The following is a 26,181-nucleotide window of genomic DNA, read 5'->3' as shown; positions in this document are numbered from 1 at the left end:
TCCAAGTGTTTACGGTGATGCAATGCATCTCATCTGACGACCAAGTTGAACTGTGATCAGCATCCATAATATAGAGATAGGATGATATTATTTTAATAAAATAAAAACGTTCAACTGTTAACTTAACTATGAAGTCACGGAACTCCATGCCATTTGTTTATGATGCAAGAAAAATGATTCCGCAGGTAGGTTTCAATAGGAACCATGTGTACTCTGTAAGAGTTGATTTAACACTGAACATTTTACTGTCCAAAATGTTTCTGGTCCAACTCCTGGTACTGTGGATTTGTCAGTTTTAAGGAACTGAAAGGGTTTTCATAATAGGTTTTAATGCTAGTGTGTACGAGGCCTAATTATTTACCCCAGTTTAGCCCATTGCGATGTCATAAATACTGCCCGCCCATCACCCTACTGTGATGTAATAGAAATTCCCTTGCTTACCCAACTGTGATGTCAAAGATGTTGGAGCCAACAGAACTGGACACTGCCATGTCTCCAAGCCCCTTCCTGGCCACAATGACGCTGGTGATCAGGTCAGGGATGGAAGTCCCAGCTGCTAACATGGTCAATCCCATAACCTCTTCAGTAATCCCTATGGTCTCTCCAACCTGCACGTCAAAGGGCACATCAAAAAATAAAAGATAAAATAACAATAATACACTAGAAAAAAAGCTGTTTTCTCAAGATGCATCATAATTTCTTCCTTATGGAACACTCCCCTTCCTTAGCAATGCAAAGTTGCAGAAAGCTGGCTGCTCCCGTCGGGAATGGTCTCCGAGGTCCTGCTTTAAATGACACTCGTAATCCTGGGTTCACGTGGAAAAATCTTAGCCTGAATGGATTTCGCGAAACTCACGGGCAGTTTGCTAAAATTATAAGTGGTGCCAAGGCCAATGAACTAGTTCACGGAGCCTGCTGGTGATGTTTTGAACGTACAGGAATACATGTGATTCTTTATGCCATATGCAGTCTTTGCATGTCATGGCAAATGGCCCAGCCCTCACACAGTATTTTTATCCACACTAAGTCTGTGGATGCTAATATCAGACAGTGTGACTTCTGTGATGGGTTGAACTGACCAGTGGGAAAAAAAAGTCACAAAACCTACAAAACAAAATGACATCACTCTCCCCTGAAAGTTCAGAAAATCCGCATTATGTATTTGTCTGCCGGTGTGCGAGGTGTGTACATCACACGGCTCTTCTGTGTATTCACAGAAAGAGTCATTACCTAACTTCACATCTGTAATCTAATTTAGCGGGATGCCTCAGAAGTCAACCATGAAATTTAATTTCTCACACTGTTGTAGTAAGACATTCTAACAGCCTTCTCAGAGAGCAATGAACATTGGATACAAAGCAAAAGAGTAGAACAAAATTTTACTTAATAAAAATATACTGACAATGGTTATAGGTGTCATGTAAAATACTAATCTGAAAACGTTTTTTAAACATACAAAAATGCCAAATTAATCACACATGCAAAGCACTGTCTATAAGTCATTAATTCAAACAGGCAAAATCAAGGCTTGCCATTAAAAATATTGGTATCAAAATTATTCCAAGTTATGAGAAACAACATTGGCTATTTTACCTCACACAAATTAAGCAAGCTGTATTCCAAAGCAATACTACCCGATGTTTCCAAAATTATTTCAAGTAACTTGGCCCTGTGTTTTTTAATTTTACCATCTGACAATATTGTTTCCATAACTTGGTGGAATTTTGATATCATTAATTTTGTTATACACTCTGTCTGTCATCTCGTTAACAAGGTAGCTAACGTTAAACACGGTGAAAATGCCGAAAGTGTCCAATGGGGGAGATGTATTCTTTGTGGGCCTGGAGCATTTGTGATGATGTAATCAGGCAGCAAAAAGAAGAAGAAGGAAATCCCTTTCTTTCCTCTGGGGCTTTAATGTGTGAATGTACAAAGTTGAAATGGGGTCAAACTGTACAGAAATGAATGTTTTTAAGGGCCAAGAGTCTGTAGGCCTTCTGGTTATTTCTGTAGGGAACCCTGAAAAGCTGTAAACTGGTGAGATGGCATACCTACCATCCCAATATGATTCATGCCTCAAAAATGACAAGTAGAACAAATACTTAATTAAAAAAAGAAAACACCACAGGTTTCTTAAATTCCAGTAATTTTTTCTTTTTTCATTTAATAGTGCATCAGTCATCCTGGTTCCACATCCTACTGTCCAGCAAATATTTAGAATATTATATAATATTTAATACACAATCAGCAACCAGTTTTGACCTTAGAAACAAGGTGTGGGGACTGCAGCCAATTAGTGAGGTTCATTAATGACTGATAAATAAAGCATTTCCAGTAAATGGGTTTGTGTCCCTGAGACTAAAGATGCCCCCCCCCCCCCCCGCCCACCCCCCTTCATATTATGCATGTCAGTGGGGACTAGGGACTGACCCGTGCCACTTTCTGAGAGCAAAGCGTCTTTAAAAAGACCTGAGCTCCTTACACACTATTTCTAGAGCCCACTGATAATCTCACCTTCTCAGAACAATTACCACGGCAATCTCGCAGGCATGAGAACATGCCTCCCCACCTTTTATTTTCTTTTCATTAAAATTGGGGGGTTTTTTTGCCAGACCCGGTTGTTTTGCTGAACCTGCCCTGTAAGGTTGATCACCGAGCATCGTCTACAGGGTTGACTGTATAAATCTGGCACTTAACTTTTATCACATTAGCATTGAGCTTTAGCAGCTGAGTAAAGCATCCCTCTGTAGTTATTATGCTATGGTAACTATGGTCATGTGTGCACACCTGGTACAAACCATCTACATAAACCTATGCATAATTATTAAACAAAAAAGAAAAAATATATATTTGGATCAGCTTTTTAGCTAATAAAAATAATCAAGATACAAAGCTTATCAGCTTTTAGAACTGACTTTTAATTGACACCTATATGTGGGTAACACATATACAAACAAGCATGGTTCTGAAAGAAACCTGGATGTGTGCTATTTAGAAATCACACTGAAAGACCAACCGTGCATCTGAATCCTGATTTAACTGATCAAAATCACACCAAATTCCTCCAAAAACAAAAGCCCTAGTAGTACATGAGGCCAGCACAACACACATCATGCCCTCCTCCCCCCTCCCGAGCCAATTTACAGAAGAACAGTCACCTGATGTGCCCACCAGACCATCAGATAGGAGAAACCTGCAATCCAGCAGATGGCGCCAAAGAAGGTAACGGGGAAAAACTTCTGAGAGGTCTGCAATACAGGAGAACCACAGCATCGAACAGGTTATTCATTTCTAAATCTTACATACAGAGCAGAGCCACAGCATCGAACAGGTTATTCATTTCTAAATCTTACATACAGAGCAGAGCCACAGCACTGAACAGGTTATTCATTTCTAAATCTTACATACAGAGCAAAGCCACAGCACTGAACAGGTTATTCATTTCTAAATCATACATACAGAGCAGAGCTACAGCTCGGAACAGATTATTCATTTCAATATCTTAAATACTCAGAAGAACCACAGCATTGAACAGGTTCTATATTTCAATATCTTAAATACAGAGCAGGACCACAGCATGGATTAATTACATCTGAAAGACAGCAGGGCCATACAGTCACACTGGTAGAACCAGATTATTTATAATGACGTCTTAAAGACAGAGAACACCTCTGTCAAGTTGGGGGGAAAAAAATTATCAAAAAAAAAAAAAAAACTGGCTGCTATCGAAACCTTTCACCGTGACATAATCACAAAGTCATTCTTAAGCATGTCATGCAAACGAATGCAAGCTTTGTGTTCAATCATTAGACAATGCTAAGTGACAAGTGTTTACTGAGTCTGCAAACGCCCCTGTCACAATGCAATTCCCTGGTGCTGTGATAAGCCGGCACACAATGCATTCTGGGTAGCAGACCAGCTCCGAGGCGAGTGGCTCGCATGCAGATGAGGTGCGCTTCCTGTTTTGCATTCCGCCGTGAGCCTCCGTCTCACCTCCGCAGAATCGCAATCGCTAAAGAGCCCTCGCTCAGATTAGGAAGTGAATATCGCGGTTCACGTTAGATCGGCGTAGTTCATTGGCTGCTCGGATTCAACCGCTGTGGCTATCAAGCCAGCCTTCAAGCTGGTTTTAAAAAATAGAGTTCTGGTGCTGAAATCGAATAATGTATTACACATCATACCGTTGCTCAGAACATTTCTAATCTGTGCATGTTTGCCATCACACGAACAGGCATGTTGATGAAGCAGAGAAAAAGGCATCTACTGAACCACTTAAAGGTCAAGGGTCATCACTATATTCTCACTTACATTCGTACAATGCCAAATTGTGAGAAATACCACAGCTGTGAAACGTAACTGGAAGACTGCAGCCACCTAAGATTAGCTGACATGGCACAACGAAGACCATAAACGGTCAAATGGTCAAACCCTGAAACTGAGCAATAGTCGGAGCCAACGTACGGAGAACAGGTGGGACGTCCGTCACAGAGGGCAAACGGATTAGCCTTCTCCAGGTGAGAGATCAAACCCATCCTGCTAACGCCGTATAAAGTTTTATACTACTCACACAGGCCCAAGGCTCTAAAGCAAGAAACTGCAGGTTCTGATCATCTCCAGGTCTGATGATTAGCAGTTCCCTTTGAATCGGCAGCCATTTTAGGAATCCAGAAAACAAAGTGTGAGGATTCTACCGCCAATCGGGGAGTTAAAGTAGGCCGTTTGAGTACTGAAACACAGCGAGCAGCAGAAGACACAGTGGCCCTCCTTGAATGGAGTTTGAAATCGGTGCCGTAGAGTACGTTTCGGGTGATGGGGTCCTGGGGTATGTATTCATGTTCTGGGGTGGAGGGCACTCACGGGTTTGCGGACGTCAGGCAGGGTAAGCCACAGAGGCAAAACGATGGGCAGGATGAGGAGGTATGTGCAACGTTTGCGGTTGGACTCCGGCCAGGCCAGGCTCAGCGGCTGATCCTCTTCCTCCTCCTCATCAGCCTGAAAGAGAAAAAGAGAGAGAGAGAAAGGGGGGGGGGGGAGAGAGGACATTAGTCCCACATCTCAACTTTGGACACTCAGACTATCTGTTCAATCCAGCCAAGAGAGGGTGCTCTCATTAACCAGCCTAGGAGCCTGTTCACCTTAAAGGTTAGTTAATCTCAAAGTTCTTCCTTTTGTGATTTGATGTCCTTTTCCTCTGCAAGAGATACGGTGCTTAGACAAGTGGCGTTTAAACAAGCGGTGCCTAAACAAGGGGTATCTAAACAAGGGGTATCTAAACGAGGGGTGCCTAAACAAGGGGTATCTAAACGAGGGGTGCCTAAACAAGCGGTGCCTAAACAAGGGGTATCTAAACAAGGGGTCCCTAAACGAGGGGAGCCTAAACGAGCAGCCGGATGATGTCATACAGCCCAGCGCTCTCAGCTGAAGAGGTGTGAAAACAACATGCCGCTGCGTCCCAGTAGACCCATAGAGTGAGGGAACGAAGGAGGAGGAGGAGGAGAAGACTTATTGCACTGCACACCACACACAAAGGCAGGGTTCCCACAGGCTCCATGCACACACACACACACACACACACAGGAAAGAGTTTGTATCATTTTACATCCATAGACAGGCCAATTCTTTCAGCACCTGTCTTGGTTCTTTTCCTGATGCCTAGCCCATCACTCAAACCCAGGCTCCTGTGATCAACAGTCACTGGTGGAACCAGATGAGCAAACGCCCTGTGACTGCGCCCCTCCCTGTGACTGTGCACCTCCCTGTGACCGTGCACCTCCCTGTGACCGAGCACCTCTCTGTGACCGAGCACCTCCCTGTGACTGCGCCCCTCCCTGTGAGTGTGCTCCTCCCAGTGACTGTGTGCCTCCCTGTGACCATGCATCTCCCAGTGACTGTGCACCTCCCTGTGACTGTGCTCCTTCTTACAACTGTGCCCCTCCCAGTGACTGTGCCCCTTCCTGTGACTGCGCTCCTTCCTACAACTGTGCCCCTCCCTATGACTGTGCCCCTCCCTGTGACTGTGCCCCTTCCTGTGACTGCACACCTCCCTGTGACTGTGCCCCTCCCTGTGACTCCCTGATGTCATTTCATGAGTGCACAACATCGGGATTCACCTGAGCACAAATGGCTCTCCTAACAGGCACTGTCATTTCTGCTGTGGAGAGTCCAGCTTTGGAGAAAAAAGCCCTCACACCCAAAACACGTTCTAATCTTGGGTTAGTCCAGGGGGGAAAAAAAAGCATCTGGGAGCAGGCGAGAGTTCCCTTTTCTTACTGCAGATGTTTTTTTTTTCGGATTGGGGAGCGGTTCCTCATAACGAGCTGCGTATCGAGGCTGCGTGCGCTAGCAGCCTCGTGCGGCACAAGCCGCGCTGATTTTCACGCGCCTCCTGATTGCTCTTCTGTGCCACGCGGCAATGGGGAGGCTCACCGCACGGCAGGGCTTCCAAAAACAAGACCCGCCACGCCCGGCCCGGCCCGGCCGAGCGTTGCACACTCGCTGTTCAAACTCTGCTTCGACACACACTTCCAAATATGTACTCGGAACGACGTGCGATACTGTAGAAAGTGTCACGTGCGAGTCATCGGACATTACTTACCTTTCTCCTCAGAGAAATGTTTCTGTGGTCACATGAATACTTCACGTTAACGGAAAGGAAAATATGTTTGGTAAAATCTCATTTTAAGAGCAAAACGGAGAGGAGAGCGTTTGTGTAATTTTTTCTCCTACCGAGGGGAATTATTTATGGCTGATGGAACATCAAGGACCACGATGGAAATAAGTCGAGGACTTTTTCGTGTTATCCTTGACAATTTCTTCACACGCAAGCCTTTTGATACATGTGTTTTAATTTTGTCAAATAAACTAAACTAAACTAAACTAAACTAAACTAAACTATTCTGTTCAGCGTGTCACTGATTATGGTGGGAATTTATACAAATACCAAAAAAAAAACAAGTATCTTAAAAGAATTCATGCGTAAGAGTGTACGAATGCATGATGAAGAACAGGCCTTTCAGCCCATCGACCTGCCTTTGGGTGACTCAGCTACCAGGGAAAGCAAGGGATCGAGCACAGTCAGTCATACTCGGGGGAGGGAGGCAGCTAGGAAGGCGGAATCAGAGACGCTTTTAGTGGGGATTCCATCACAACGCTGGAGTTAACTCCCAGCTAGGGTTGCAAAATTCCGGGAATATTCAAGTATGGAAACTTTCCATGGGAATTAACGGGAATTTATGGGAATTAATGTGAAATAACTGGAATAAAATGGAAAAATGGAGCTCTATTTGCTCAGGCTGCATTTACCATGTCATATGCAGATAGAAACAAACCTTTTACCATATCATAAGCAGACATAATTGCATACATTCTCTATGACCCCCCTCCAAAAAAAAAAAGATTTTTCTCTTAACACCTAAAAACCCCCCCCTTCCGAGTGTTGTTTTAGAATTCTATTTACATAGATAGTTGAAGCGCGATTTTTTAGAAAAAGTCAAGGAATGACAGACATATGGAATAAACATTAACAAAATACATCCCATTTTCCTGCGCCAGGGGTCAGGGGTCAGACCCCATGGTTCTAGTGACGAGCAGTATACCGTGAATAGTGCCAAGTGACGTCGGCAGCACACTACGTGACCAAAGACGGAAAGTTTTGAAGAGAAGCTAACTGTTTGTCCAAAATTACCAATATTTATACGACGTCTGCATGCCGCTTCACAGCGATAAAAATATCCTAGTTATCAGACGGCGTTAATTTCATCAACGAAAAATATTTGTTACGACCCCTTTTTCCATGACGAAAACAAAACATAACGAAACAACAATTCAGAATAGACCTTAGGGTTTAAAGTGAGCAACTCATTTATAAAAGAATGAATGGAAATAGATTAATTAAACCTCCTCAATTAGCATGCTCAATCAAGCTACATCACATGGTAACAGCTAGCTAGCAGAAGGCGTTAACAAGGTATAAACCTGTAGGTTCCAAAAATGATGCCATCGTCTACGACAGCATCGAGTAGCCATGTGTCAAGTGATGAGGTTCCTTGATAGATTTATAAATTGTATTTAGTTATTTAGTCTGTAAAACTATAGGTCATAGCTTAGCTCATAGCAAGTAAGACAGCGATTATGATTGTTAGTTGTTCCGCATTGTGGTAGTGTTTTATTGCTAACGTTAGCTGCTTTGCATAGTAACTCATAGAAAGACATGATGTGTCACAAAAATTATTACACTACTAACTAACGCTTACATTACAGTGTGAAATATCCTCATCATAAAATACCACTAACCTATTTAAAGACACTCTATTTCAAAAATAACGTATATAACCGAAATATTTTGAGCAGTAGACCTAATACTTACATAGCAATGATGAAATCTAATCTGTTTTCAATAGACAGAGACAGAGTAAATCAATGATATATTTCTATCTGCTTCTGTCTTACACCAGAAAACGATGTCAGCTAGGTCAATCAGCAAACATATGGCTTAGCTATGCCCAGAAGTCCTCAATAATAATAGTATTTTACAAGAAATTACGAAAAATCGTCAACAAAATTTTGTTAGGTGCAGCGTATTTTACTGCTACCACAGAGTGAATGCGTAAGTTGATGCGATGATAACAAACCAATGAAACACTATTCCAAAAGCAAAATTAGGATTGTCAATCAAGCCAGACTGTACTAAAAAGGGCAACAACGCCGTAAACCACACATGTGATATTGCCCACAGCTATTTTTGAAGGTACCCAGGCAAATGTGCCCCCTCTAGAGCCGTTTGTCCGTTCTGTAGAAACATGGCAGTGCAACATGGCGGTGCAACATGGCGGCCTCCGTGGAAGAGGACCCGCTCCCTATGTAGACATAAAGGGCTCATTCTAAGGTAACAAAAACACAACAAGTCTTATTTTCATGGGATTATACACTAATTAAAACATACTTATGAATATCATATTCCATTTCTGCCAAGTTCGCTCCGCTAGATGCCACTAAATTCTACACACTGCACCTTTAACAGGATGCTGGCAAATTATCACTACATGTGATGGAAGAGTGCGCTGCTGAATGCAGTGCATGGTTACAATTCAATTAAATGGATAGCCTTTTAACCAAAATATGCCATAAGACCTAGTATTGCTTTTTTGTGTGTATTCTCCCCTAAATGAGTTCACTATTAAAAGGTAAGATTTTAATATTGAAATTGTGCAAAATTCCCTAAATTCCCGAGCTTAACTTCCCGACCCTTTGCAACCCTACCCCCAGCTCATTCTAAGTGAAAGTACAAGCCAGGTGATTTTTAAATGCTTTAAATGCGTGAGATTTATGCAGAACACCCCCTAATAATGTGCCACTGAATCAGACACAATGAGCCTGTGAGGAACTTTAAGGCTAACTCTCCACTACCAGCCTGGTCACACAATGGCATAGTTTCCCTTGCCTTCATGGAGGGGCTGACTGGGTTCCTACATCTTTCAGGAAGAAATAATAAAATAAAATAAAATAAAATAAAATAAAATAAAATAAAATAAAATAAAATAAAGCGCCTTACCGCATCCCCTTCCTGTCCCACACTGCCATTCATGGGCGGGGTGACCTCCACCTCCACGTTTGAGCTGTTGGGCAGATTCTTATCTGTGGGAGGAGGAGAGGACAGGCTGAGTGATCACAGTTACAGCGTCATCGCTACTCAACCAATCGCAATCTGAGCTGCGGGCTAGGAGCCAATCGGAAGAGTCTGGTCTCCAGAGAACAGGCTGTGTGCGCGCGTGTGCTTGCATGTGTGTGTACATTCAGTTGTTTTTTCGGTGTGTTCGCACGTACGTGTGTGTGCACATATGCGGTTATATATATTATATATATGCGTGCGTGTGTGAGTGCAAGTGCGGTTATGTACTGTAGGTACAAATGTGTACGTGTGTGAGTGTGTTTGCACATGTGTGCAAAAATACAGAACAGAGTCACCTCTGTAAAAGGTCAGCATGAGGGATCCCATCTCTTCCCCCCACCTCTGTCTGTCTCTCTCTCTCTCTCTCTGTCTCTCTCTCCCTTTCACACACATACCAAAGCAGGGTGCAGAGCATGCAGTATGTGAAATGCATGACAGACATGTAACAGACATACTGTGAATCATCTCTTTCTCCCTTTCCCTCCCCCTCTCCCTTCCCGTCCCTCTCGTTCTCTCCATACTAACTGAGTCCACAGGTGAGATGGACTCTGTGTGCGTGTGTGTGTGTGTGTGTGTGTGTGCGCGCACGTGTGGGGGGTAACCTTTTACTCCCGTCAACTCTCTCTGCATTCATAATCTTTTAATCTGCTGGGGTATATTTCCTTCTCTTCCACAGCCAACTCTTTATTGTTAAAAAAATTTCATTTTGTTCTGTGACCTCACTCTCTCCAGCAGCGCGCGTAAGCTCAAACGGTCCGGGAACCTCGAGGACTCACAGCAGTGCAGCGATACGCCGTCCGTCTGAACGGTAAAATGTGACCTACTCTGACATTTGTATTCACTCCGCATTTTAAAAATGCACGGGGAGCAAGGTAATCAATAGACCAGCGGGCCATAATGACAAAGCGGAGGACTGTCGAAGGGATACGCTCATGTAAGAGACGGTGTTCTGGTGATGTTTGCTGCTTTCCCGTTCTAAACATGGATTGAATGCCAACATTTTTGTGATGTATAGTAAGGACCAAGCAACACCTGTCCCTGCACCAGCACACATCAGAATGAGTGGTCATATACCCAAATGCCATTTTTATAGATGCATTTTTGCACTTATTTCAATTCCTAATTTAATGAAGAACAAATGCATCACTGCACAGACTGTTTAAGTTTGCCCTTATGCAATTAAAATATATTTTTCCCAGAGGGAAATTCTGTTGATATTTTCAACATTTAACTGCACATTCATTTAACTGCACATTCATTTTGATTTGATAAATTTGTATAGACAAATTTATTACATAATATAAATATATATATAACTATAGCCCCTTTGGTCCTGTTGAGATGAGGTATATATGGATACAACCATCAGAATGTACTATCTACAAATGACAATGCATTTGTATTTATTGAAAAGATATTTGGACTGTCTCCATATATTCAACTGTTTTATTCAACATATTACAGTATTACATTTTTCAATATGGCAATAAAGGCAATACATTGACTCCAGCTGGTGTAAGGAATTATTATTCTGTCATATTATTCTGTGTTATGTAGGAGGGGGACAGAATGTGGGTCTAATGCGGTGTTCTATGAATTCTGAATGAGACACATCTAGGCTAAAACCTGCGTTAGCTGCTACGCCGAATGTCAGCTGCGGTCTTACAAGAAAGGCAATGAGACAAGATCAAAGCAGCCGGGGGTTTCAATAACAACCACGCATCCGGATTCTTTTAAGATGATAATATGGTAAAGTGGGACTGTTAGCATAATTAGCCTGCCTTCTCTCGCTCTCTTCCTCCCTCTCTGAACACTGTGTCCGTGTGTCCACCTCCCCGGCTTGCCACAACTGTCTCTTTGAAGTGAAAACTCGCACAAACGAACTGGTCCCTGAATAATGACACTGGCCCTGATCTGAGGGCTGGGAGACCCATTTAAACTGATGCAATCTATTCAGCTGAAGTACACAGAAGCACACGCCATTTATTACAACGCGCTATTAACCGTACACCGAATGGCCGCGAAGCGAATCTCACCAGAGCGGCTGGCAACTCCGTTGGCCTTCTCGCTGTCCTCCACCTGGCACTTCTTTTTGGCGATCTTGTGCAGGATGGACGCCTTTTCCCGGAACTTCCCTAAAAACACAAAAGCATAAGGAAAGGAGTGAGGTCCTGGGGAGGATTCCCAAGATAGGCCACACCCCTCAGGAGGCCACGCCCCCTAAGGAGTCTGCTCTCTCACCTTTCCCCGCACTGTTCACTTGCAAACGAACAGTGAGGAGTTCCCGTTATTTCTTCTGCCGCAGACAGGCCACACATTCCGCACATCACGCACCGTCACATCCGGGACTCAGGAAAAGCTCACAGAACACTAACTGCCCAAACAGAGAGCGGTTTCCTTTATCTTTTCTGCCACAAATGGGCATAAAATTCCACATTTCGCATACCGTCACACTCAGCACTCGGGAAAAGCTTGCCGAATACTACTTTATTCCTTTATTTTTTTCCACCACAGGCAGGCTCCATATACCACATTTCACATGCTGTCAGGTTCAGTACGCAGCTGGGTATTTGCTAGAGCAATTCAAGTTAATTGGCAAAAAAAGTTCTCTCCCTCTCCACCTTAGCTAATGTGAAGTGAGTGTTCTGGTGCAAAATGGCTGCAGTGCATCACCCAGGTGGGTGCTACACATTGGTGGTGAGTGAGGTGAGTTCCCACTCATCACTGTAACTCATGCACTTTGAGCGTTCGGAAAAGTGCTATATAAATGCAATGATTTATTCATTCATTCAATTGCATTGCTAGAGAGTAAAACTGCAGCACCTGACTGGGAATGAAACCTGCAACCCCTGAGGTACAAGCACAAAGCTGTGATCATACTACCATACCAACAAATGAAAATAAACAAAAAATAGCTAAGTCCATAACCAAATTAACTTCTAACCCTTAGAGGCTATTTAGTATGATTCACACAGATAATTTATCCTTCAAACACATCTTTCATAACTTAAATGTATTTCATAAACAGAGTCTTAATGTTTAAAAAATGAAAGTATTATTGATCAGTGGCAGCTGAGCCAGAACTGCACTGTATTGTTAGAATGGCGATGAAATAGCGGACTGTGCTTTATGCAGTCATTAAACTGCCAGAGAGAGCAAGGTCTTTAACATTTCTACAGACTTATCAGTACCTTCAGTGGAAACACCAACAGTGGCCATAGCTCAGTTGAACTGTCAACCTAGTTCTTGGGCCTGAGTTATGAGACAATGGATCTAAGTGTTTATGTGATTAAACAAATACAAAAATCAATAAAGATGCTTGCTTGGACAGAACAAGCACTTGGAAATCTGTTTTTAGCAATGGCTATGCCTTTAGCATGTGTTCTCTCTGCACATTCAGCATACTAAATCCTTCTGCTGGCGTCCCAGTTTTACCTGAAAGAATTTAGATTTCAAATCCAACTTGTGCCTTTTCTGCGATGATTGCCAGGGAAGCTAATGATCATATAGTGAGCCCAGGACACTTTTGCAGGAAGCCATCAGAATGATTACAACAACTTTATGGCACTATGAGCCAGATCAGACTGCTCTTAACCTTACAGAACTTTGAGCCAGTGCACGTTGCTCAGAATCTTATAGAACTAGGAGTCTGCCCACATTTCTCAAAACCTTACAGAACTATGAACCTGTCCATGTTGCTCACAACCTTACAGAACTATGAACCTGTCCATGTTACTCATAACCTTACAGAACTATGAACCTGTCCATGTTGCTCATAAACCTTACAGAACTATGAACCTGTCCATGTTGCTCATAACCTTACAGAACTAGGAATCTGCCCACATTTCTCATAACCTTACAGAACTATGAACCTGTCCATGTTGCTCATAACCTTACAGAACTAGGAATCTGCCCACATTTCTCATAACCTTACAGAACTATGAACCTGTCCATGTTGCTCATAGCCTTACAGAACTATGAACCTGTCCATGTTGCTCATAGCCTTACAGAACTATGAACCTGTCCATGTTGCTCATAACCTTACAGAACTAGGAATCTGCCCACATTTCTCATAACCTTACAGAACTATGAACCTGTCCATGTTGCTCATAGCCTTACAGAACTATGAACCTGTCCATGTTGCTCATAGCCTTACAGAACTATGAACCTGTCCATGTTGCTCATAACCTTACAGAACTATGAACCTGTCCATGTTGCTCATAACCTTACAGAACTATGAACCTGTCCATGTTGCTCATAACCTTACAGAACTATGAACCTGTCCAGGACTCTTATAACATTACAGTACCATGAGCCTGATCAAAACCCTATGACACTATGAGCTAGACCAGGTTCCTCATATCCTCAACCTATAAAAGAGCCTGACCAGGCTGCTTTATAACCTTATGGTTATAAGACTGCAGAGAATCAAATCTACAAACTGTAGCATCTGTTTCCAGAAACTTTAGAGAAAGTCTGGAATTGAGACTAAGACAGACAGGCAGTATTGAAAAGACATGTATCTGAAATATGCTCTTGTAAGCATGCATTTCATATTCCATACCTCTGTTCCTGCAAAGCAAGCTATAGTTCCTCCATGAATGCATTTTGTTGCAGGTATTCTGCAACAAAATGCATTTTAGTGTATTTTAGTCCATGACATTTAGCAGAAAATCCAGAGCAACATACACAGCTTACATTCTTTAAATACATAGCTGGACATTAACTGAAGAGATTCAGCGTAGGAATGTTGCTTCATGGTATGAGAGCAGCTCCTAGCCTGGGAATCGAGCCTATGACCTTGGAGTCACAAACCCAGCTCCCTAACCTTCATGGTACACAGCCATCCCAGCTGCAGGACCGGTGGGAGGTGGAGATGTAGGATTTGCGTGGGAGTGTCGCCGGGCCGTGATCTATAGCCAGAGATTATAAATAGTGCCGGCTGTCAGTCCCCGCTCAGGGATAATGGTGTGTTAATCCTGCCCAGTGGCCGACTGGGGAATGACACCCGTGCTGTCACATCCTCTGGCAGGCGTAGGGGACTTCTAGCGCGATCATCTCATTAGCTTCCCCCTCCACTGCCACCTACGAGGACACGCCTGGCACACAACCCTGCTCAGGGACAACACAAAGCACACTGGCACTGGCTCTGCAAGTGTGTATGTGAGTGTGTGCGTGTGTGTGTGTGTGAATGTGTGTGTGTGTGTACGTGTGTGTGTGTGTGCGCATGTGTTTGTCTGTGTTTTTTGAGCCTTAAAGCAATCATTTAAATCTGATTCAGAATGCAGCACACAGATAGTAACAAAACAAAATCAACTCGGCTGCCTCTGTCTTCTCACTACCTGTGTTTGCTCCCGTCAGCAAAATCTCCACCCTCCCCCTGCAGCGCAAACACACTCAGCAAAGCTGATCTAAGATCAGTTTTGCATTTACACTCATACTGGGTAAGGTCAGGACATGGGCATGGAGAAAACTGAACCTAGATCAGCACTAGACTCAGATGCTCCATGAGTACGGATGTCTATAAGACAACCTTAGCGGTAGGCCTCAAGGTCACAGAGGTGTGCATAACCAGCAGCTCCGGTCACTTTCCCACCAATATGTTCTCCTGGCGGGGTGGGTGGGTCTCAGACCCTGTTGACTCAGGCCCGCGGGTTTTTCTTGTAACTGTGCGTGCCGTCTTTCCTCCACTATGAGGAGGACGGTCCCTCTGTCTTCCGTGAGAGCTGAGCCCTGACCCTCTTTTGCGACAGAAAAATCGAAGGCCATTAAGTGGAAAAGGGGAATGGATAGACGGGGGGGGGGGGAGTGGGCACTGCCGGTTGGACGGTGCGATGATGCCTATTACTCCTTGTGCAATTTCAACATGTCAGATTGGACACAGTGACCTCCCACTACTAAACCCCTTTAAAGCAACCCACCCTACCCCACCTGCAATAAACAACCACTGCAGAGCTTGTGGGTGCATAGCAGCTACGCTACATCCAGGGACTGACCTCTTTCCTCTCAATCAGCTACCAGAATGTTCCAAAGATCAGCTCAGGAAAATCCATTCAGATGTGATTTTCACACTCACGAGACACATATAGGGTTCCAACATGTTATTCTACAGCAGCAGTCTCTAATGTGGCCAAGTTTACACACTGCAGAAACTGGGGATTTTCAAGATTAGGCTTGATACTGTGTTTGATACTGTAGGTAATCAGAGCACTAATTTAGTCAGGAAAATGGTGAGCATTTTTGGGCTGAATGGCCTGTTCTCATCATTATGTCATGTTATGTCATGTTATGTTATTCAAATTCACTGGCAGAGTGTAAAATTAGTGCCAAAGGTCCAGTCCTGTTGTAAATTTAATTCCAGAAAAAGATGAGTTTCAACATATTGAACATCATGTAAAAAGAAATCACTCTTGTGTACATGTACGTGCGTGTGCATAGAGTGTGTACGCGCGCGTGTGTGAGCATGTCTGATATGACTGCCGCTCAGCATTTTCCTGTAATTACCATTGTGTTAGGGGCTTCACCTGACTGTGGTCTGCTATTCCTGACTGATACTGAACATTACGTAACTCTGGAGATGAGTCACCCCGGCTTTTTTTTTCCTTGACAAACTCCTGGAGTGAAATCTCCGCTCTCGCCCCTCGCCGGCGTCTCTCTCTCTCTCTTTTTCAGAAAGGAAGACGTGTCATTCAGAGAACCACCACTGGAACAAAGATCCCTCATGGGGACAGAGAACCATCACAGGTACAAAGAAGCAGGGAGAAATAGTGAAAAATAAAAACATTTTTTTTAAATCTAAATAATTTCTTTTGTGGACTTTATTGGATTTTGAGTTTTACGCTCTATCGGGTCTTTCCACAGGCCCACTCTGTGTGAGCCATTTCCACTCCTGTGAAAACCGAGCTGTGTAACATAAACAGCTCTGCAAGTGGGCTACTGTTTACTGAGGGCACGTTATGCCAGCTGTCTTGGCTCGGAGAACTGAATTTTTCCACAAGATCTCTGTCCAGAAATGGCACTGCATGAGCTGGACAGACAGGCAGACACCGGCCTTAGAAGTCAAAGGAAGAGACCATTACGGAGGTTATTTCAGGCACCCCATGAAAGTTTCATTATCTAAAGAGGACTTAAGCTCATTTCACTCTCTCCGGCCAAGTTTTGCTCAAATAACCTTGCCGCATGTGCCAACAAAACAGAACAAACCCGACAGTCAGGTATATAGCCTATATATAGCCTATATAATGACACAATTTTAGAACAACAGTTAAAACACGTGAAAACATTGTTTGGTTAGTAATTTGCACATGGAAGGGTAGGGGCGGGTGGCTACGGACTGTATACCAGCACATAATGACTGAGAGGGATCTGCTTAATGTATAATGAAACCATCAAGTTGGCTACTTTGTTTGAAACATCAGCACACTGGGATTGCTAGACATGGCCATAAATGTAATCAATCCAGTGAGATGAAAGAAAGATGTATTTACCTCACAGTTAGAGGTAGTAACAATACCCCTTTTTCAATGATATTTCAAGGACAGTGGGATATTTTGTCATCCCTTTTGTCATGGATTATGAGCACTTGGACCAGGCCTTGCATTTATACAGGGAACACACCTTTCATCACCGCCATTATATGACCAGTACAATTTATACGTTTAGGTTATTATTTACTGAATTGTCTTCCATAAGGGAAGATTAAAAAGATGGAGTTTTCAACACTTCCTGTTGTCACAGGCTTTGCCAGATACCTATGATTTTCTGCCCCCAAAACTATTATTAAAAATCGTTCAATTTATACTGACCCCCATACATTTTAACTCCAAAACTTTTCCAACATTTAGGGAAACATCACACAACCTGGCAACCACGGCTGCTGCCTGTCAATCATGTTTTTGTTTTTTTTTTGTTTTTTTTGTCAAATCGCAGGCGATGTTCCATCATGATTGGTCAAGTCTTCCAAAGTTTAGTAAGGAACAGGCATCCCACATAACAGTGTCCTCCACTCAAAACAATAGTAAGGTTGAAGGGTTTCTCTAGAGCAATCACAAACCCACACAGAACAAATAATCCTCTTATCCACAGTGCATTCATACAATATTAATGACAGTGCAAATAAATAGATAGACAATAAGTTCAAAAGAGTAGCAAACATAACCAAAAAAAATAAACTAGTTAAAAAACATTGCAACTGAGAAAACAATTTTTTTGAAAGCAACGCCAGCAAAGACAAAGGCCATGATTTGCACTTATGTTTGTGAAATCGTGTAGCGAGAACTCAACAACAAAGAAACAAACAAAAGGCCCAAACAAACAAGGAAAGGAAAAAAGGAAGACACAAGCGTGACAGAGCTGGAAAAAAGGATGAATTTGTGGTGCAAATAATCCAGGAAAATTCTTACCTTCTTCAGTCATTGTGTGATAATATTTTAGCTTTCCATATGTCCCAAGTTCTACAACATCACAGCAAGAGACAAGAGTAAGGTAGCAAGACACAGAAAAGGACAAAAGGTGAACATGAAAGAAGACACATTGAGATCATAGCACAACATAGTTAACAGGGAAAAGGCTTCTCTTCTCTCGCTCTCTCGCTCTCACATTCTCTCTTTCTCTCACTCTGTCTCTACAAGGTCAGCAACATAAGTGCAAACTTAACATTGGAAATACACGCATTAATTCCCCCCCCAAAAATTTTCAACCCCTCTACCTGTTATTCAAAAAGACTAAAACAGGAAGCAGTTGTCTTGAATATCACACTCTCACACGCATGAAATAAATCCTGAATATAGGCACACTTCACACAAGTGTTGAATGGTTGGCAAGCAATCAAGTAGACTGCAGTGTGATGAATACTCTCCTTTCGGAGTTTGCAAGAAAAAAAGAAAATCGTAGTTTCATGAATAATCTAAATTCATCCGTAATGCTGGTCACACTTGATGAATCGTGCGGTTCATTCAAGTTCAGGCATCAGCCAGCGAAACGCTGAGATGAATTCAGAAGAAAGTGAACACCAGTTACGCTAGCCGAGCAAGGCTCACAGCCACTCAAAGTGAGCTTACAGCAACTGAACGTCCGGCGCTACAAAGCAGCTTCATTGCTGTCTCCACACACCGTCGCACGACTGTTTCGGTTTCACGGAGGGCGAGTCAGCATCGCGGTGCGGGTTGAGCACAGGTGGGATATACTTCAACAGCGGTCAAAATGTGAAAACATCAATCGTTACGGATAAAAGAATTCCATTCTCAATACTGGAGAAAACATATTCATTTAAAAAAAAATCTGCAGGAACTTGGGTTGAGAGCAATGAAGTATTTCAAATATTTGCAATATCAAGAACAAAAAGGCACACACACACACACCCTGTTGCGTGAGAGGGAGAATATGCTGTTGAGTGAGAGGGAGAATGCCTCGTTGAGTTAGAGGGAGAATGCAATGCTCTGTAGAGTGAGAGGGTGAATGCCCTGTTGAGTGAGAGGGAGAGAATGCCCTGTAGAGTGAGAGGGAGAGAATGCCCTGTAGAGTGAGAGGGTGAATGCCCTGTTGAGTGAGAGGGAGAATGCCCTGTGGAGTGAGAGGGAGAATGCCCTGTTGAGTGAGAGGGAGCATGCCCTGTAGAGTGAGAGGGAGAGAATGCCCTGTTGAGTGAGAAGGAGAATGCCCTATTGAGTGTGCTCTGTGCCTTCACAGGTGAGTAGGGGTTTCCAGCACGAACCGCTATCACAAGGAGACACGCAGCAAGACCACAGAGAGCCCCACTGAGTGCGCTGTTCCTCAGGAAGTGTCAAGGAGACAAACGCATGCACTCACACTAGCGCACACACATGTAGGGACACACACACACACATGCACGCGCGCACACACACACAGACACACACTCACTCACACACACACACTAGCAAAGTCTTGCTCTGTTTACTGAGGGGGCTATGACCTTGCCAGCTGACCACTGAGGTTTGTTTGTGAACTTTGTGCAAATTCCGGTCACAGGGCAGAAAGCTTTTAGCATTGATTCTCCCATAAATCACGGGGAGGGGGAAGGCCCACTCATACGAGCCAAACATTTTATCAAACGATTTTTCTTTTTTTTCTGCACTCAGTAGTGAAGTGCCCTAGGTGGAGCACAGGCCCAGGCCGCGACTATCCGGAAAGTTCTGGACAAACACGGCGGCGGCCCCGCGCGGGATCGATGGGAGCGTCAGGGTCACGGCGCGGCCCGCTCGCCAGAGCGAGTGCCAGTCCTGAACCCGATCGGACACCGTCGGCTGGAGGGGGGCGACCGCGTGGCGGTGCCGTCCGCCTGGCTTTTCACAGCAGCCCGTGGTGAGAGAAAGCTCCGCCCCTTTCTGCTCACTGCCGCCTAATTTTCGACCTTCCCCGATTGGTCAGGAAGAGGAATTCAGTGACAGTTCTCCACAAATGTCTCAGACCTCACCTTTTTGGACTACGTCTCAATGTTTCTAATAAAAAAACAAACCCCTCTCTCCCTTTATCCCTTGGACAGGAAAAAATGCACCTTCACAGGGGCATTCATTTGATTGTAACTTTGCATTCTGGGTAGGTTTGGGCACTACTAAAGAAATGATGAAATGGCTAAACGATCCTAAGCACATCTGATTGGCTGCCTGGTGCCTCTCCCCCACAGGCAGACAGCAGGCCTCTCTCCCTTCAGGCAGTGTCTGTCAGCAGGCATGACGGCAGACGGCCAGATTGACAGGCAAAGGCTGAAGGTCGGGGCCTCGCGGCCATGGAAACAATTACCCAGATGACCTTGCCGTGTCCGAGCGGCGCTCAGAGAGGGCGGGGCCACGCGCCGCCAGCAGTAACGACCGCATCATCGCCAGCCGCATTTGCATCGTTTCGCCCTTTACCACTCGCCTACACCACCCCGTATTCCCACCAGCAGGGGGCAGTCTTTCAGTCCATTTTTACGTTTACTTATGACCGAAATCAGCCCAGGATTTTATTTTTATTTTATTTATTTATTTATTTTTTGGGGGGAAGGGGTACTCCTGTAAAAGGCAGCAGAACAGATGAGTCAAAAATGTTCTATTTTCTTTACAGATAATACTTCATAGTGAGTGGTTACAAATTCAAAAAAATTTGTTCTTCACAGTCCTTCCATCAGTATCCAAGGTGAAAGCAGAACAGACCTGGCCATTTACAATGTTTCTACAACATTGTTAAAACCTTCCCCAGACGAAAGGTTGATGAAAATTTGCCCTCTGTGCTAACTGGTGCAATAACACTGGACTGTGCAAATGTAACACCTGTGTTGTAAGCCATACAACTGCGCATTTAATTAAAAATTTGGAGCTCATCAGCACATTAATAACAACCCCCCTCCCTGTGACCTTCCCCACCCACCAGTCATGATTTCTGAGCCCCATTTGAATCCAGCACAGCTTGGCTCAGCTGTAAACAAAGGAGAAAGGAGATAATCAAAGCCACGGTGGAGCTGTGCACACCTGCCTGTCACCTGAGCCAAACAACCAGCCAACTGCCTAAGCCCTGTATCCAGTCAGCCAACCAACCAGTAAGCCAACCGAGCCCTCTCTCTGGTCAGCAAAACAGCCAGCCAACCACCCAGTCAGCCAGCCATGCCTTGTCTCCAGTCAGCTGACCAACCAATCAGCCAATCAAACAGTCTGCAAACCAAGCAGTCAGTAAACCAGCCAACTCAAACCCTGTCTCCCTTCAGACAAATAACCAGTCCACCAACCAACCATACAACCAGTCAGCCAACCAAACAGTCAGCCAATCAAACAGTCCGCCAACCAAGCAGTGAGCCTAGCCTCATCTCCAGCAGCTCAATATTTGATGCGGCTCCTAAGTAATCTTCTTTTAGCTCCGCTGTGCCGTTTGATGGAAGCAGAGATGCATCGTAGTGACAGCTAAGGAGAGCATGGGCAAAATGAGCACTGCCCTGCTCTGGTGAATAAATGAAACCCAGCATAAGGTGCTATTTTAATGGGACTAGTGTGTGTGTGTGTGTGTGTTTTAGATTACATTGGATCATAAGGGGCTGGTGATGTTACCTTCAAAGTTTACAACATTGGAAGTCCTGGATTTGTATTAAGTGGACAGAGTCTGTGACACAGAGCAGGGACATACATTTGGGTTATGCCTCTCATACATAATGTGAGTTTCAGATGACTAAAGTAATCTCACAATTAACTACAGTCTTTTCTAAATCACTGGTCTTTCAGCACTGGAATTGAGCTAAAACCCATATGAAAAATTTGTCTGTGATGGATGCCAAAATCACAGTAGAAATCCTGTAGTGTACGGTGGGCTTCAGGCAAGGTAGACAGAGGGCAGTCATATGACACATCACTCATTCCACTGCACAGAAAATATTAATGCATATGTACCGGACGGGGGCAAACGGTGTAAAATGCACAGAGCTTCTCCATCTATTAGGAACTTGTCCTAACCATGTGACTTCCAAACCGCATGCTGCATCTCCCTGAATGCGACTAGCAGTCATGCGACCAATGAACTTTTTCACTGCACCTACCCTGACCACACGTACCTGCAACAGACAGTCATACAAGCTGGCCACCTCGACGATTCATCCCCGTACAGTAAAGCCAAACCATACCAAATGGCCGGTGGCCATTTCCTGGAACCTGCCCTGGCATGTCCTGTCAAAACACCGCAACCCCCGTGTAACTGACCAGATGTTTCCCCCCCACAGCTCTGCAGTATTGTCATTGTCTTCATGTCTTTCAGCACGGCATGGCTGCATTGCCACGGCGCTCTCTGGTGTGAACCTCACGCCTTCTCCTCAGGTCTCAGAGTTCTCAGAAAACGAGATGTCATTAAGATGAAAAATGGGCAGAGGTACCAGCAAGCTATCAGTTTCATACTGATTAGAACCAATCATTGCATTTCTTTGGAGAGCACAATCTTTTAGTTGGCTTTAACAGTTCAGTGATTGGAATTATGGAATTTATGAAAGCTCATTCTTTCATCACTACCTCATTGGTCAGCTGTGTTAACAGAACCACTTCTGCCCTCATCTATTGGCTCAGCCCTCTACAGCAAGACTGCAAAGGTTGAGATCAACAGTAGCATGAAGTCCCCCTCCCATACTGTGACGACCACACCCTGCTAAAAATGCTCTAACAAATCAGTGCCTGCAGGCCACGCCCATGCTATGTGAAAGGTACCAAAACCACACCCCTTGTTGTAAACCTCAAGGTCACCTGTCAAGGTCCCCTCTACGAACTGTGAGAATGAGCGGGAGGAAAGTATGGATGACATTGCTTCTCTATTTTCCCTTCCAAACGCAGAGGATTAAAAAAGAAATGCATTAATGTTTCCAAAACACCGGTGCCAAGTCACAGAGAGCGCTTCTGATAAATTGATCATGTGGCTGCAAGTTTAAAAAAAGAAAGAAAAAAAAAACACCCAGTCTAAAAATGTTGGTCAATTAATTGGGGCATTCACTGTTCTCCTCTTTGAGTTTGAGACAAAGGTTCTGTAAACAGCCGAATCACTGCTTCAGGCCCAGAGCTTAAACACAACTCAACAAACCGTGGAGAGTTCTGCAAGAGCGGGGGGGGGGGGGGAGGGTTGACCCAAAACAAAAAAAAACAAGAAAGTCTGTTAGTAGAGTGGCAGATGAAAGCGGGGGGGGGGGGTGTCCAGTGGACTCATGGGGTTACGGTGAGGGTAGAGCGACGCTAAAATTATAAAGGGAGAGTGCAATGATGCCATATGCACAAACTCAAAACATGGCATTCTGGGAAAATGCCCATCATCCTGTCCGACAGCGACAGGGGCTCTTATTTGAGGAAAGGTAAAAGAAACTCAAGGGGGAAGAATTGGGGGTAAAAAGCCATGTCCAAGCTGAGATGAGGATGGTCACCTTTCAGCAAAAAGATAAATATATTCACTCACCAGAATCGGCAAACTCTGAGGAGACAGAGAGAAAGAAAGAGGGAGAGAGAAAGAAAGCAAAGAACAAAGAGTGGGGTAAAGACAAAGAAAGAAGGAAGAGAAAGTAAACAGTTTGCTAGTAAACAGCATTTCACAGAAAATTTGAGGAGAAACAGAAATCCAAAATGGCTGTTGGTTCACAGTACTTTGTGCTCCATAAACCAGTTAACTCATTTTCTCCAAGCAACTTTCACAAATTCAAGCAGAATGCAACACCTTGTTATTCCATTGACAATAATAATTCAGACAACAGTTATGCTTTACATATGCTTTATGTACACAACTGGCTGATGAATGAGAAGTATTTTGCTGGCTAATTCTTCATTAAAAGCTCAACCTCTGCAAGGTTAAATGCCGCAGTTCATTCTGACAACAGTGGTGCGTCTTACTTGCTGAATCATTTTTTACCCAATGCATCTCAATGGCCTGGATTCAATTATCAATTTTGTCCCTCAGCTGAACTCACGGTTAAATGCAAAGTGTCAATTTTCTTTCAAACTTAGCAAATAGCGTGTCAAATTAATTCTGGTGATCACTAAACTCTGCCAATTGTGTTTGGTGTGTTTGGTGAGTTTAGCAAGAAAAACTGAAATAAAACCTTGAATTCAACAACATTTGCAAAAGCCAGTTGAGTGCTGGACATGAAACTTCAAAAAGAAGACAAAAGCAAATGACTTATGTGACCTTGCTAATGCTCAACATACTCTTGGATGTGCCGCTGCACTGTGAAGCTGGTCTTTTTTGTAGCATTCTCTTACACATTTCCGTGCTCTTTGAGGAAAGGCGGAAGTACACTGCTTCAGATCCAGCTCTACAGCTCAACATCATAACCTTCACAACCTGACATAACCTGACATAATAAATCCCATCGTCCCTCTGTCGTGGTTGTGTTTGCTTCATACCGAGTGGGCCTGGGCTCCAAAAGGCAGCCAGACTCAGGGAAAAGAATCATCCGCTGCATGTAATTAAGAGTGCTAAACAAACGGACGGCTATAATTATAGTGGCTGTGCTGTGGGTTGAGGCACCATGCTGGGCTGGAGTCACAGCACTGCTGCAGGGTTGTGGTAATGCTCTTATACACAGCCATATGGCCCACTGACCTTGAGGAAAGAGCATCGTGCCAAGGAGGCTCAGAAATCAGTCACAACAATACGCAGCCATTTGTCAGTTTTCCTTCTTCACACCCTGTAACAGGATCTCTCAGGACTAGAACAGATTCTGGGCTTTTAAGAAATTATTTGGCTGCTGGTTTAGATTTTTTTTTTTTTTAAAGACACAGATCCCAGTGATGGAATGAGTTCCCCCGGATACAATCCAGTACAACCCAACCTTCAACTGTAGTCTGAAATCACACTTATTTAAACAGTACCTTGGCACACAAAATGCTGAACCCATTCATGGTTCTTACTAGCTGTACCTATGCTAAATGTAAAACTATATCCCCTTACCCATTTGCTTCCTAATAATTCTCGTGTTCTCTATTTCACTCTCGGACCTACTATAGCAGCTAAGATTATGTTTTAAGGTTATGTACTGACAACTACCAACAGTTTTGACTCCGATGACTTCACTCTGCATCACTGCTTGTTGCTAAAACGTGTGAATCTGTACGCCTTTATGCAAGTTGCCCAGGATAAGAGCCTGAGTCTGCTAAATACCGGAATGTAAATTTCCAACCTGGACCGGCGCCTTCCTTTGACTGTGAAGTGAAGACGGCACAGATGCATGGCGTGCTCTAAATAAAGACAAGCCCTAAGCCAGCCGGATAAAAGTCTTTAAATATGCATAAACTCAGGGGCCCCGCAGTCACCATCCTAAGTGCCTGCTCCGGGATGGGCTCCAGAGCTTCTTCTTCCACTGCTCTACCTGCCCGGTGTTCTGTAGTCCTCATCCCGATAAGGCCATGCACTCTGTCCACATGGAACGTGAGGGGACTGCATTTCCCAGTTTAGCCGCTACAGATCCCCGCTCGCCCCCCCCCCACCCACCACCCACCACCCCCGCCACCTGCCTCTTGCAAGAGTGCACTTAAGGAGTATTTTTTCAAATGGACTGCACAAATTGACCAGTCTCTCCAATTCCTTGTAATCCTCTCAAGAAAACATAGCGTGCACCACTCTAAACTGAACTGTTTACTGTCTGGTGGATTGGCAGAGACTCGAAGGGTGCTTTTAAAAAAATCTTACATGGCATTAGTAATATACGTATCTCACAGAAAACAAGCCATTCATATTATCTGCAATTTGGCTTGTAATAGGGGTTGTTCTGTTCCGTAAAACAGTGTGTTTGTGTCAGTCTTTGTGTGTGTGTGTGTGTGTGTGTGTGTGTCAGTGTGTGTGTAAGCGTGTGGGCATGTGTATTTAAGTAGGTTTATCCTTTGCAGGGTAATATCTGTTTATACCAACACCAGTGACTCATAATTGAGTCAGTACACCAGGGTGGATAACATACAGTAAAGTGGAGAAAATCAGCTTTTACATACATTACAGGCCATTCTCAGGTGATTAGATATGAAAATGAAAATCCTGGGCACACTATCCCGCCTCTGCACATTCCCAATATAGTAGTT

At 44.0% G+C, this 26,181-nt stretch overlaps 1 protein-coding gene across 5 annotated transcripts in view; it reads right to left on the bottom strand.

The window, feature by feature from the left end:
* Positions 1 to 26,181, bottom strand: part of LOC118232403 (sodium/potassium/calcium exchanger 2-like) — a 69,741-nt gene that overhangs the window by 4,353 nt on the left and 39,207 nt on the right. For 2 of the 5 annotated variants that reach the window (XM_035427366.1, XM_035427367.1), the window contains 7 exons: positions 23,573 to 23,587; positions 18,070 to 18,120; positions 11,704 to 11,802; positions 9,551 to 9,633; positions 4,858 to 4,992; positions 3,159 to 3,248; positions 442 to 608 (listed from right to left, as the gene is read on the bottom strand). In XM_035427366.1, the coding sequence (XP_035283257.1) occupies positions 442 to 608; positions 3,159 to 3,248; positions 4,858 to 4,992; positions 9,551 to 9,633; positions 11,704 to 11,802; positions 18,070 to 18,120; positions 23,573 to 23,587 (640 nt within the window). The remainder of the gene's footprint in view (positions 1 to 441; positions 609 to 3,158; positions 3,249 to 4,857; positions 4,993 to 9,550; positions 9,634 to 11,703; positions 11,803 to 18,069; positions 18,121 to 23,572; positions 23,588 to 26,181) is intronic. The other 3 variants (XM_035427369.1, XM_035427370.1, XM_035427368.1) reach the window with 2 other exon arrangements.

Source organism: Anguilla anguilla, chromosome 7 (assembly GCF_013347855.1).
Source record: "Anguilla anguilla isolate fAngAng1 chromosome 7, fAngAng1.pri, whole genome shotgun sequence".
Classification (NCBI taxonomy): domain Eukaryota; kingdom Metazoa; phylum Chordata; class Actinopteri; order Anguilliformes; family Anguillidae; genus Anguilla; species Anguilla anguilla.
Note: the sequence above shows the minus strand (reverse complement) of the source record. Positions and strands in the feature narration are given on the sequence as shown.